Source organism: Miscanthus floridulus, chromosome 16, assembly GCF_019320115.1.
Source record: "Miscanthus floridulus cultivar M001 chromosome 16, ASM1932011v1, whole genome shotgun sequence".
NCBI lineage: Eukaryota > Viridiplantae > Streptophyta > Magnoliopsida > Poales > Poaceae > Miscanthus > Miscanthus floridulus.
The window spans coordinates 97,019,536-97,028,965 of record NC_089595.1 but is presented as its reverse complement, the minus strand read 5'-3'; the positions used below and the strand labels follow the sequence as shown (position 1 = coordinate 97,028,965).

General features: G+C 48.8%; 1 protein-coding gene across 1 annotated transcript; it reads right to left on the bottom strand.

The window, feature by feature from the left end:
- Positions 1-4,872: 4,872 nt before the first annotated feature.
- Positions 4,873-6,008, bottom strand: LOC136511082 (probable calcium-transporting ATPase 6, plasma membrane-type). The gene is made up of 2 exons (XM_066505299.1): positions 5,620-6,008; positions 4,873-4,956 (listed from the first exon to the last, which is right to left on the bottom strand). The coding sequence occupies exons 1-2, from the start codon at positions 5,812-5,814 to the stop codon at positions 4,873-4,875; spliced, it is 279 nt and encodes a 92-aa protein (XP_066361396.1). The 5' UTR covers positions 5,815-6,008.
- Positions 6,009-9,430: the final 3,422 nt, after the last annotated feature.

The window sequence follows — 9,430 nt, the reverse complement described above, 5'->3', positions numbered from 1 at the left end:
CTTCCCTTATGTCCCGCGTGGGCAGCACGCCCAACGCTGTGGACGTTACGTCGAGGTGACGACTTCATCATACTACAAGCCTTTTGACTCTTCGAGTGGAAGAAATGACCAGTCGAACCCCCCTCATGCTTCGCTTCGGACATCTCCCCCTTTGGGTGTGGTTGAGTTTTCGCAGGAGCGCGCCCTTCTAACTGGGTCTGTCTAGTTGATGGGGGCCTCCTAGTGCGGAGCCTGTCAGACTGAGTTCTCTATGTGAGGAGGAACTCATTATTGTGTATGAAGTATGAACTCGGCCGAGAATGAACTCGGCGAGGTACGAGGTCCCGGTCGTACCTCAGGGACGAAAATACACCTATAGTCTGAGTATTTGTCAAAGCCCATCCATCCAACGCATCGGGTGGGCTTAGGCCAGTCTTTTACCAGTGTGCCATTATAAAAGATGGTCACGGGCTACGTGTTACTAAAAAGTTCAAACGCACTTATGTGTTATGACACTTTTTTTTTTGTCTCTCAAGCCATTCCGTTCACTTTTTCATCTAACGCTGTCAATCTGCGTTGTAAAAAGTCACAAATACCCTCATGTTGCTTCTTCATCGTGCCCTTCTTCGTTTCCTCCGCCGTTTGTCTTCGTCCCGTCCTCCACCGTGCGCCGGGGCTAGGGAGCCCCGCGTGCGCCAGGGCGGGGGGCGGAGCCAGCTGCGCGGGCGCCGGGTTGGAGGCGGAGCCGGCCACGCGGGCACCGGGGCCGGGGGCTGTAAGGTCGAGATGGTGACTAGAGGGGGCTGAATAGTCGTTATTAAAATCTAATCGCGCTGGCTAACCAAAACAAATGCAGAATTATAACAATCGGTCTAGCCGAGACTAAGGCTGGACGAAAAACTCGAAGCTCGTTAGCTCGCTCGGCTCGTGGCTGGCTCGACTCGGCTCGGCTCGGCTCATTATGATAACGAGCCGAGCCGAGCCAAGATTTTAGCTCGTTAGCTATAACGAGCCAACTCGAGCCAGCTCGCGAGCCGCTCGCGAGCTAAACGAGCCAAGCTTCCAGGAAAAAAGTATCAAAACTTGTATTAGTTTTTGTATTACTTTATGTCTTACACTTTACAATTGACTGGTAACTGGTCTAGACCCTATAAATTGACTGATAACTGGTCTAGATGTATTTCTTTTGTATTATTATTATTCTCAAACTTTAAATAAATGCAAATATTATATTTTGTGTATTTTTTATACCTGGCTCGCGAGCTTAACGAGCCAGCTCGAGCTTTTAACGAGCCGAGCCGAGCTGGCTTTCTGGCTCGTTAGGATAACGAGCCGAGCCGAGCTAGCTCGTTATCTTAACGAGCCAGAACGAGCCGAGCCCAAACGAGCCGAGCCGGCTCGTTATCCAGGGCTAGCCGAGACTATACCCCTCTATCTATGTTCTCTAGCACCTTGCAAAGATCCTAATTAAGCAAACAAAGGTGTCGGACTAGCTAGAGCTCACCTAACCAATTCTAGAAGCAAGGTCACACGAACCTATGCCACTAGTACTTTACGCAACGGGGAGCTTCTACACATGCTAGTAAGCAAAAACACAAAGTCAACTAAGCTCACTAGCAATGCTCAATAACAAGGCAACCAATGCCAAATTAAAGAGCGCAAATACTTAGCTACATAAACTAAGCAATGTGACTAACAAGGCTACACAAACCAAAATAGTCACGTAAGGGAGCTACTTCTATGCTACACAAGCAAGAAGGTAACTAGTGAGCTACACAAGCAAACTAATTACAAGAGCAACTACACAGGCACAATGTATATAAAAGTAATTATAAGCTTGTGTAACGAGGATGCAAACAACGGGAAGAACAAAGTTGACACGGTGATTTTTCTCCCGATGTTCACGTGCTTCCCAACACGCTAGTCCCCGTTGTATCGACCGCTCACTTGGTGGTTCGGCGGCTAATTGGCATCACCCGCCAAGCCCGCACGTCGGGCACCGCAAGAACCTACCCCGAAAGTGAGGGTAACTCAATGACATGCTTTACTAGAGTTGCTCTCCGCTGCTCCCACGGGGCGTAATGGAGACGGGGATCCCGATCTTTCGTTAGGTGATGGTAACTATCATTGTGGCGGAGAATGACACACCGATCCGGCTTCAGATCGAAAGATCGAACCCTACAATCTTAGCACCACAGCTCCTCTAGTTATCAACCAAGTCACGGACCAGGTTGACCTTGCCAATAAGGCTAATCCTTGCCTGCGCAATGAAGAACACGAGCAAGAACAAGAAAGAACGCAACCAAATTACAGATGAAAGATTAATCTCACGAGTTGGGGTCTCACAAACCGATGAACGGCGAAACTGTTTCTTGACAGAATAATCTAAGCAAAACCCAACCCTAATGGAGGGGCGGCGGCTGTTTATGAAGACTCTAGGGTCGTGCAAGACCCCTGGACGCGTCCCTAATGGGCCCAAACTCGATACATGGTCCAATGGACCAAAAGACGGTGTCGCAGCACCCTGGCAGATTCTGGACGCTGAATTGTTTCGACGATTCCCGTTGATTCCGAACAGCTTTTGACGTGAAACTACTTGGATTAGCTTCCTTATCAAATTAGCTTTCCATCCATATGTGGATCATCGAAAACGGAGTCCGGATGCGTCCTAGGTGACCAGTTTAAGGCAGATTGGTCCTGAAGGCCGAGGCAGACTTGAATTCGTGTTGGACTGGGCCTCCGGCTTGTGTTGGACGTCCTTGCTGGTCATCATCACCTCCTCCACGTCCTCTTAGTCCCTCTTAACCCTCTCCAATGTTCCTAAGCAAGATAACATCATTAGGTAGTAGTCTATTCTCAAAATTATGAAAAGGATCGCTTAAGAACGAGCTCACCTGTAAATTGAGTTGACGCATTCGAGCCTAGGTCATTGGACCTTGCATGACGGTTGGAGGATCAGCTGGTACATCCAAAGGAGTGATGTCCTCATCAGGGCGAGCACAATGCCCCTCACAAAGCTCATCTTTAGAGCACCGCACAAGCTTCTTGCGGGCTTCGATGGAGACCACCACTAAGATGTCTAGGAGGTGACAACCTCCAAGAGTAACAAGCACCACCGCCTTGCAACTCGATCACCTAGCGCCACTCGATGCAACCTCATGATGCAATCGCACTAGAATCGCTCTCTCATATAATCGGATGATCATTGCCAAGCATATGTGAAATGGAGGGCTCCCAAGCACTACCAAACATGGACACAAAAGTCCTCCTAGGTGCTCAGCTCCAGTCATGGCCGAGACACCCTTCTATTATAGCCCCCACAAAAATAGAGCCATTATACCCCTTCACTGGGCACTGCTCGGGGTGACCAGATGTTCCGGTCAGATCGACCAGACGCACCCTGCCAACGTTCGATCAACGGATGCACGCCACGTGTCGCCTCCGTTCAACCTCAATCGCTTGATCTCAACGGTCGGCTGCAGCGCGCCAATGGTCAAGTGATGACCGGACGCAGCACAGTGCCACGACCGGACGCACCTCTGCCGAGTCCGGTTGTTTCTAGAGAGGTCCTATTCACGACCGGATGCTCCGCTGCTGCACGACCGGACGAAGGACCCCAGCGTTCGGTCACTTCCAGTAAGGTTCCACTCGCGACCGGTGTAAGTGCAATCAAGCTCTATTGTGGGTTTTGGCATTGATGACCACCAAATTAGAGGACTAATGAGATTTATCGAGATGACAAGCAGGGAATCGAAAAATGAGGATCATGTACAGGTTGCAGGTGTCCTAATTACAAAAGGTGGCTAGACCTAGCTCAAAGGAAGTTTAAATTCTTTTATGTTTTGAAATTGAGTTTAGGGAAAGCTGTACTATTAAGAGGGATTTAGGACAGTTGGTCAACTGTTGAACCAGATGCTCAAATTCACAGATTTACATCCTCCCACCTAGTCAAAATAGCCAGCCAAATTTCATATCATCTTACCTATTTTGGCTAGGGCGGTAGTGCCGCCCTTAACTGACCGTTGGGCTTGAGGGGTATTTATACCCTTCAGGCCTGGCCCACAACGGTCAAAATGGAGGACATTGCCTGGTCAATTGGCCAACAGTCACCCGACCGAAAGACCTTGGTGGCTTAGGAGTTCCCAATCTCAAAAGGTTTGGTCGCGCTCTCCGACTTCGCTGGTTATGGCAGGATTGGACGGAAGACAACAAACCTTGGGCAGGAATGGAGCTTCCTTGTAATGATGTCGACCGTCTCCTTTTCAAATCTTCAACCACAATCTCCTTAGGTGATGGCGCAAAGGCTCGCTTCTGGCAAAACAATTGGCTTGATGGGGTGGCACCCAAGTACCTTGCCCCAAATCTTTTCACGATGGTCCGCAGGGAAAATAAAAGTGTGCGGCAGGAGCTCCGCAACAACAACTGGATACGATCTCTGAGGGGAAATATCACCACAGCCACGCACATAGAGGAGTTTGTGTCCCTTTGGATCGGGATCTAGGAGGTGCACCTGATCCAAGGTGTCAAAGATTCCATCATCTGGAAATGGACACCAGATGGTAACTACTCAACCCGCTCAGCTTACCAGATCCAATTTAGAGGTTCCTTTGCCAAATTTCCGAGGGATCGCATTTGAAAGGCACATGCTGAAAACAAGTGCAAAGTCTTCACTTGGATTTTAATCCACAGGAAACTCCTAACCGCAGACAACTTGCAAAAGAGAGGGTGGGCACATCAGGAACACTGTGTTCTATGCAATGGGCCCTTAGAGACCAGACTCCATCTTTGTCTTTGCTGTCCCTATGACAAGGCGGTTTGGAGACAAATTCTTGCATGGGAATACTTCGATACTACTCTAGGACAGCAGCAGGGAGACCCCTTGCAGATCATATCCTAGTGGGAGAAGGCTGTTACTGTAGTGCCCCTAACAGAGCAGAAACGCTTCAACGGCATGGTCATATACACCTTTTGGAACCTCTGGAAAGAGAGAAACAAGCGCATATTCAACAACAACTCTGAATCAGTGATGCAAGTAGCAGCAAGGATCAAAGACGACATTGAGCAAAGAATCAGAGCATTCGGCTAGAGGGGTTTAGTGTTTGGAGAGAGCCTATCCTTTTCATGCTCCGCCCTGGTTTTGCTTGTACATAATCAACTATTTTTCTCCTCTTAATTGAAAGGCAGAGCTCCTGCCAATTTTTTCAAGAAAAAAGAAAGATCCTGAATTCTACGTTTTGGCCGTGTGCTAGGGGCGCCACCGGGATCTAAAGTTCCTGTTCCACGACCTTGAGAGAATTCAGACGAGAGAAGAATACAGACAATCAGACATCATCCCCAGATTTGACATGGTGGCTTATGGGAACCATGCTTGGCTTGAGATTGGGACCTGAGAGGCTGAGACAAGTCAATGTCATGGCTGTCCATATAGGAGGCACAAAGCGATGGCTAGCCAGAGGCGGGCGTGCTCATCCACATACCAAGGCTCATTGGCTCAAGGCTGATCCAGCGGAAGTTTCCTAGCAATTTCCCAATCCCGTAATGCGCATCCACTGTTTTGAACGGCGCGATTCAACGACAGCGACGCGACGCGGAGAAGGGTTCTAGCTCTACGGCCTGTAGCAGAGGGATGTATGTACGTACCAGGATCTTGCGGCGCTGGGCGTCGTCGAGGGCGTGGAGGCCGGAGAACATGCGGAAGCGGCGGCGGCGGTTGCGGACGACGAGGCCGACGGCACGGCGCCAGCGGAGGCGGGCCTCGCTGGGCGGGTTCTTGGCGGGGATGTCGAAGTGCTCGTTGAGGTAGCTGTCGATGCTCCAGCTCCTGCTCGACTCCATGCCGCGCTGCTGCGCCTCTCGCGCTTCGCGCCTTCGTCTCCTCGTCCTCTGCGTCTGCGTGTGCTCACTGCTCACTGCTCACCAACGTTACATTGAAGGCCGGAAGCGGAAGGGATATATACGTCGACGGAAAATTATTGAAAAGCCCCCACTTGCGTGACAATAAAGTCTAAAGCCCCTCCCCCTCCCCCCGAGTTCTAACCTATGATCTAGTGGTAAACGTCGCCGCTGACATGTCCTCGGCTGGGCAGCAAGGAGGGGTTCGCGTTCGTTGTCGATTGGAATTTGGGTGAAAGCCCTGCCCGGCCTCTGCTCCTAGCCGCCCATGGTGTCGCAGCTTGCGTCATCTACCTCCTTAAGGTGTCGTTGAAAATTCCATTAGGCCGTTCGCTATCCTGGTCCCCTCTCCGGCAGATACTTTGTTGCCGAGTTGGTGTGGGCTTCTCACCTTGCGGATGCTTTGTCGTCGAGGTTGCTCTGATCCTCTTGGGCGGATGCTACGCTGCCGTGTTGTTGGTTCTTCGTCTTCTTTGGTGGATGCTTTGCCACCGTGACCTAGTCCACTCTGCAGTCTTCTCGAGGTTATGGCTAGTAGGGTTTTGGGGTTGCGGGTTCTTCCCCTTCGCTGCCTTTTCTCTCTTTTTATGTAGTCGGTAATCTCTGAATTACCTAAGTTGGTTATAACTTGTTAAACTCTGCTTTCTCTTAATGAAAAACGTGTTATAAGGACACGATCCAGAAAAAAAGATCTAGTGGTAAACGTCAAACGTTTGAAATTTCTGTCACTATTTGAAAAAAATGCGATTCAAGTAAATTTACATGTGACTGCACAAGGTATGCCTTCCCGGCTAAAAGAAAAACAAAAGAGGAGCATGAAAGCGAGTTCTTTTTTCCTTAGCAACACCATTGTCCATATTAAATTTACGGAATTGGCAACAAGAGACCATGCTGAAAGCAGCGAAATTGCAAGACGCTTTCCGTTAATGAATATATACAGATCATATGCATGACCGCCTTCATCAACTGAGCTGGTCTTCTCTTGAACTTAAGCTGTTTAACATGTCTAATGGCGCTGATAAAAGTCATATAACGGTAAACCCACTCATCTTCGTCTTTCCTTGTAGATCTGATTGATGAGATAGATCATAGATCTAGCTAGGTCACCCCACCCGGTAGCACGCACCAGGCTGCTATCCGCGGCTAGTCAACCGAGATTAGTCTTTGATTTAATTTATACTCAACAATCAAAATGGGAGGAGGGTCCCAGCACGTTGTTGCACAATCGGACTATTTTGCCCCAGGCCAATAATGGCTTCAAGTTAGACTTCTTGGCTTCTGATCTTGCTAGTAGTTCGTATTTGCTACATACACGGATCACAATCAGCCTGGTGCCTGTTGGTCCAGTTTTGCGAGCCGAGGCACCAACATGGTGATAGTCCAAATCGGCCTGCTGTTTTTTGCGGAGCGTCACAAATTTTTTTCAATTTAAATGTGATTTGATCCGAATTTGATTCTTTCGGTCCAATCATGGTTTTCTAGTTCCATACATATTCAACTCTTGGATCCATTTTGGCTATTAACATATATATGCCCCCTATTTTAAAGCAAAGCATATGCAAGTTTAAAAACACATGTTTGTCATAACAACGATGTCAAGTTCATCGGTAATTTTTTTGTCTAAGGGCGATGTATACATCAGCCAAATTGTTCTATGGATGATATGTGTATATCGACGGTCTTTCAAACAGCTCTAGGCATCTATCTTGATTTTCTTACGACGAGTATGCTGAAGCTTGTGTCGTTGCGTCAAGGTGTCAAGCGCAAATGGCACCACCTTGATTGGAAATACATAGAATCCAACATAGTGCCCTTGACTTTATCTTTATTTGCGGAAGCACCTTTCTCCACTTCTTGCATAGTGGGTTGAGCCAGATTTTTAATGACAATTGGCTCTTAAACTTCTTCGATTGGCACTTTCATAGGAACAATAATAAGAGATGCAAGAGAAGCAACAACATCCTGTTTCGTGAGGGGGTGTGCCTTCCCTTATGTCCCGCGTGGGCAGCACGCCCAACGCTGTGGACGTTACGTCGAGGTGACGACTTCATCATACTACAAGCCTTTTGACTCTTCGAGTGGAAGAAATGACCAGTCGAACCCCCCTCATGCTTCGCTTCGGACATCTCCCCCTTTGGGTGTGGTTGAGTTTTCGCAGGAGCGCGCCCTTCTAACTGGGTCTGTCTAGTTGATGGGGGCCTCCTAGTGCGGAGCCTGTCAGACTGAGTTCTCTATGTGAGGAGGAACTCATTATTGTGTATGAAGTATGAACTCGGCCGAGAATGAACTCGGCGAGGTACGAGGTCCCGGTCGTACCTCAGGGACGAAAATACACCTATAGTCTGAGTATTTGTCAAAGCCCATCCATCCAACGCATCGGGTGGGCTTAGGCCAGTCTTTTACCAGTGTGCCATTATAAAAGATGGTCACGGGCTACGTGTTACTAAAAAGTTCAAACGCACTTATGTGTTATGACACTTTTTTTTTTGTCTCTCAAGCCATTCCGTTCACTTTTTCATCTAACGCTGTCAATCTGCGTTGTAAAAAGTCACAAATACCCTCATGTTGCTTCTTCATCGTGCCCTTCTTCGTTTCCTCCGCCGTTTGTCTTCGTCCCGTCCTCCACCGTGCGCCGGGGCTAGGGAGCCCCGCGTGCGCCAGGGCGGGGGGCGGAGCCAGCTGCGCGGGCGCCGGGTTGGAGGCGGAGCCGGCCACGCGGGCACCGGGGCCGGGGGCTGTAAGGTCGAGATGGTGACTAGAGGGGGCTGAATAGTCGTTATTAAAATCTAATCGCGCTGGCTAACCAAAACAAATGCAGAATTATAACAATCGGTCTAGCCGAGACTAAGGCTGGACGAAAAACTCGAAGCTCGTTAGCTCGCTCGGCTCGTGGCTGGCTCGACTCGGCTCGGCTCGGCTCATTATGATAACGAGCCGAGCCGAGCCAAGATTTTAGCTCGTTAGCTATAACGAGCCAACTCGAGCCAGCTCGCGAGCCGCTCGCGAGCTAAACGAGCCAAGCTTCCAGGAAAAAAGTATCAAAACTTGTATTAGTTTTTGTATTACTTTATGTCTTACACTTTACAATTGACTGGTAACTGGTCTAGACCCTATAAATTGACTGATAACTGGTCTAGATGTATTTCTTTTGTATTATTATTATTCTCAAACTTTAAATAAATGCAAATATTATATTTTGTGTATTTTTTATACCTGGCTCGCGAGCTTAACGAGCCAGCTCGAGCTTTTAACGAGCCGAGCCGAGCTGGCTTTCTGGCTCGTTAGGATAACGAGCCGAGCCGAGCTAGCTCGTTATCTTAACGAGCCAGAACGAGCCGAGCCCAAACGAGCCGAGCCGGCTCGTTATCCAGGGCTAGCCGAGACTATACCCCTCTATCTATGTTCTCTAGCACCTTGCAAAGATCCTAATTAAGCAAACAAAGGTGTCGGACTAGCTAGAGCTCACCTAACCAATTCTAGAAGCAAGGTCACACGAACCTATGCCACTAGTACTTTACGCAACGGGGAGCTTCTACACATGCTAGTAAGCAAAAACACA